The sequence below is a fragment of the Montipora foliosa genome, chromosome 3 (genome assembly GCF_036669935.1).
Source record: "Montipora foliosa isolate CH-2021 chromosome 3, ASM3666993v2, whole genome shotgun sequence".
Lineage (NCBI taxonomy): Eukaryota > Metazoa > Cnidaria > Anthozoa > Scleractinia > Acroporidae > Montipora > Montipora foliosa.
Genome location: NC_090871.1, coordinates 46,157,282 through 46,160,893, shown reverse-complemented (window position 1 = coordinate 46,160,893; position 3,612 = coordinate 46,157,282). Strand labels below are relative to the sequence as shown.

Here is a 3,612-nt window from a genome sequence, read left to right as displayed (position 1 = left end):
TAACCTGGATCATGTTATGCTTTTGGCGGCCTTCACCCTCCCTTTTTTCGGGTTCTTAAGATCCAGTGAATTCACTTGCAATGGCCCATTCGACCCCTCTGTCCACCTCACTTCCACTGACATCACACTGGTACCCAACTCCCACTTACCCAGCCGCATGCTAGTGCGCATCAAACAGTCCAAAACCGACCCCTTCAGACAGGGCGATACAATCACCATAGCAAAGTCCTCGTCACCTATCTGTTCGGTGATGGCCATGAAAGACTATCTCCTCCAAGCCCAGCCTCCATCAAGCCACCCTCTGTTCGTCTTCGCTCAACCCAAACAATGGCTTACACGGAACAATCTTACAACAGAGCTCAGGACAATTCTTCAACACTGTGGTCTCCCTGCCAAGAATTTCTACTCCCACAGTTTCCGTATTGGAGGGGTCACAACAGCCGCTAAAGCTGGCCTTCCACCCTGGCTCATCAAAGGTTTAGGGCGCTGGAGCTCAGATTGTTATGAACGCTATATACGGACACCTAAATGTACCATTTAAGCGCTTCCCTGCCACCAGAATTTTGCCATTACCTTCCGTGTGTTTTCTGTGTGTTACCTGGCATGGAACCTATATGCCAAACCACTATCAATTGGAGGAGTTTTATTAACCTGAGTCTTTGTTTTTAATTTCTTTAGAGCTGCTTTTTTTCTCTGTATTGCAATTTTTGGCATATCTTTAGAATCTCTAATAAAGTTGCATGATGCCTGGAGGACCTATGATTAGAGAGTGACAGAAACGAAAGGAGAGAGAAAGAGAACGACAGCGACAAAACAGAATACCAGTAATAGCTCATACTTGGTGGAAGAAGTTACCCCACGAATTCTTTCCTTGGGCACTGAACCGGATGTGTTATCATCAGTTTAAAGTGGATACTTATTTTTAAAAAGTGGTTTAATCGGGTTTTCCTTTGTTTAGGAATGAAACTCGAATTTTTATTCTCAACTGGAATTAAATAACAATTATCTGTACTCTTTTGGACATAAAGAAAAAGTTGATTTGTTTAATTTGTTGGTTTGTTTGTTTGTTTGTTTGCTTTGCTGTAAAATGCGAGCGAACAAGTGCTTTTTCAATCGTTTGCCCAACTGTTTTTGGATGTGCCTCGACAGTGACAAAATGAATTTTGCTGTAATGCTAATATATAGATTTAGCCAAGCCTAAAAGCGGAGCTCCCGGCTTGTTTATTCTTACTGGCTGTAGGATTAGTGAAAATAAAAGACTTTGGAACTGTCCGCCTTTTGGTTTTCCCGGAAATTGCTTAATTATGTCATTTTCTTCGCTGCCTAACTAGTCAATTCCACGGTTAATTTCACCTGAAAAACCGACTGATCGCATGAATCACGAAGGGAATTCAGACCAAAAAGCAGCCCAAAACAAATTCAAAATAAACACTCAGCTTTAAGTTTATATCGCTCCATTGCTTGACTTGAATAACTACGTACCCACCAGTGTGTCCTGACCACAGCTATATTATGTTAAACCTGGACTGAAACCAGCGAAAAATGCAAGAAAAATATATTTTCCATACCGTACCTGAACACGAAAACCATCGACTGTCAAGAGCTTTGCTGATGTAGCGTGGCTGCGTAGCCGCGTCGAGCCACAGAAAGAGCGCGAAAATTAAGCCTCGATCAGGTGTTTGTTTAAAGCTTGCCCTTTCTTGGTTACATTGCCGTATTTTGCCGATTCTTGTTCCAAGCCAAGCTGGCGTGTTTCAATGAAATACATCAAAATGTAAGTGATCTCGTTTTCAGAGATAAAGTGGAATAAAGAACATCAGTAGAACTTTTTTTTTAACTTGAACTGAAAACGTTTTTGATGGTTTCTAATTTTCGCGTGATTCCTGTTCGCTGGCTATTGATAGTTGGCTCTGAAATTGCTTATTCCCTTGTCCAATCCCTCGCTGAGGGTGTGCTTGTTTTCTTTTAAAACTCATGCGGTTCAAGAAAAATTCATTGCCAAACTGGTGAATTCCAAAGTAAATTTCACTCGAAAAACTGATATCGCAAAACATCCCTTCGTGATTCATGCGATATCGGTTTTTAGCGTGAAATTTACCGTGAAATTCACTGGTTAGTCAATGAATTTCTCCATAGAAGAAAGCAAAGAAAATGATTTAATTAAGCAGCAACTGGGAACACCAAAACGCGGCCAATTCAAAACCTCTTATTTTCGCTAACTCTACAGGCAGTAAGAATAAATAACTAGGGAGCTCTGCTTTTGGGCTTGGCTAATCTATATATTATTATGATGGGGCATGGCGATATGTTCTCTCCAAACGTCCTCTCTTAATTGACACTATTTTCAAACGAGGCGGAAAGTCAGTACCGTACTTTATCCTTTTTCTTTTTTCACACAGGGTGTGTTGAAAGTACGGAAACGAGTGACCTTGATGGTTTTGACTGTTACTGCCCTCTTTGAAGTTTGCTGTATTTCAGACACCGTAATGCACGTTTTGAAGGATCTTGGCGTCTGCTCGATCAGCGACGATGCAATTTCCATAGCTCACGCCGTGATTGTTTTCAATTCAGCTCTTAACCCGTTTGCCTACGCTCTGATAAATAAAAGATTCAGAGAGAAGATGAAGGGAATGCTGTGCGGTAGGAAGGAAACATCAATGCTGGTCAACATTGAACCGCTCCAACAGACTCCAGTATCATCAGGCACTCGCTCCAGAGAAGAGCTTGCCGCCGAGCAGAGAAATCTAAATAATGCGAGCTTCAAGCTTGATTAATTTTCTCTCTCTTGTTTTTATTTTTAACACTTTTTCCTTTCTCTATCCTACCAGGAATATTCTTGACAAATGGCTTTGTCATTATAGGCAATGCGGCTCTAGTGCAGTGGTTAGGGTACTAGCCTTGAAATCTAGAGATTCCGGTTCAATACCCGTCTTGACCACTGGTTTAATTTGATGCTGGTAGTCCTTGGTTCGACCTCTCAACTGCAGCTGGTTTGCCTGCTGTCAATTAGGATTCTTGCAGCTGCTGTTTTTTTGTTCTCTGCGGATGATGGCTAAATCGTAGAATGGCATATACCGTTTTAGGGGTACTATTCTCCGATTTACCCCTAAGAATTGACCTATTTTACGATTCATCTCCGCTTCTACCTATTTTACAACCGAAGAGTTCGATATTCTCTAGAAATTTGTCTCCGATTCTATGACTCTACCTTAAGATGCTTCACAAATCATTCTTCAATTCTCCGATTCTCCCGATTTTACGATTTTACCTCAAGATACTTTACAAATCAATTTAAGGTGATTCCCGGGTAAAAGAACCCGTCATAGATTTCCGATGAAACTCGGTATGATGACATTACAGTACAAGGAGATGTTAAAAAGGTAATAAAAAGAGGGGGTCACCTTGCTTGTTCTCATGCCACGATGCTGACAAATATGGTTATTTAGGTGACTTTTGGTTATCTCAGTGCACAACAAACAAGATCGATTATTTTTCTATGCGGCGTGCTATATCACACAGAGTTCGACTTTCTTTGATTGCTTATTCATCTACGTCCCAGAAAAAATGGCTTCAAATACCCTGCATTATTAATTGATATTTTTATCCTTTAAA

The 3,612-nt window shown here is 40.9% G+C and overlaps 1 protein-coding gene and 1 pseudogene across 2 annotated transcripts in view; both read left to right on the top strand.

Annotated features, from left to right (window-relative positions):
- Nucleotides 1-541, top strand: part of LOC137997510 (uncharacterized) — an 820-nt pseudogene extending 279 nt beyond the window's left edge.
- Nucleotides 1-3,400, top strand: part of LOC137997509 (tachykinin-like peptides receptor 86C) — a 52,054-nt gene extending 48,654 nt beyond the window's left edge. For both annotated transcript variants that reach the window (XM_068843555.1, XM_068843556.1), the window contains one exon: nt 2,400-3,400. In XM_068843555.1, the coding sequence (XP_068699656.1) occupies nt 2,400-2,774 (375 nt within the window). In that variant the 3' untranslated portion in view covers nt 2,775-3,400. The remainder of the gene's footprint in view (nt 1-2,399) is intronic.
- The last annotated feature ends 212 nt before the right edge of the window (nt 3,401-3,612 follow it).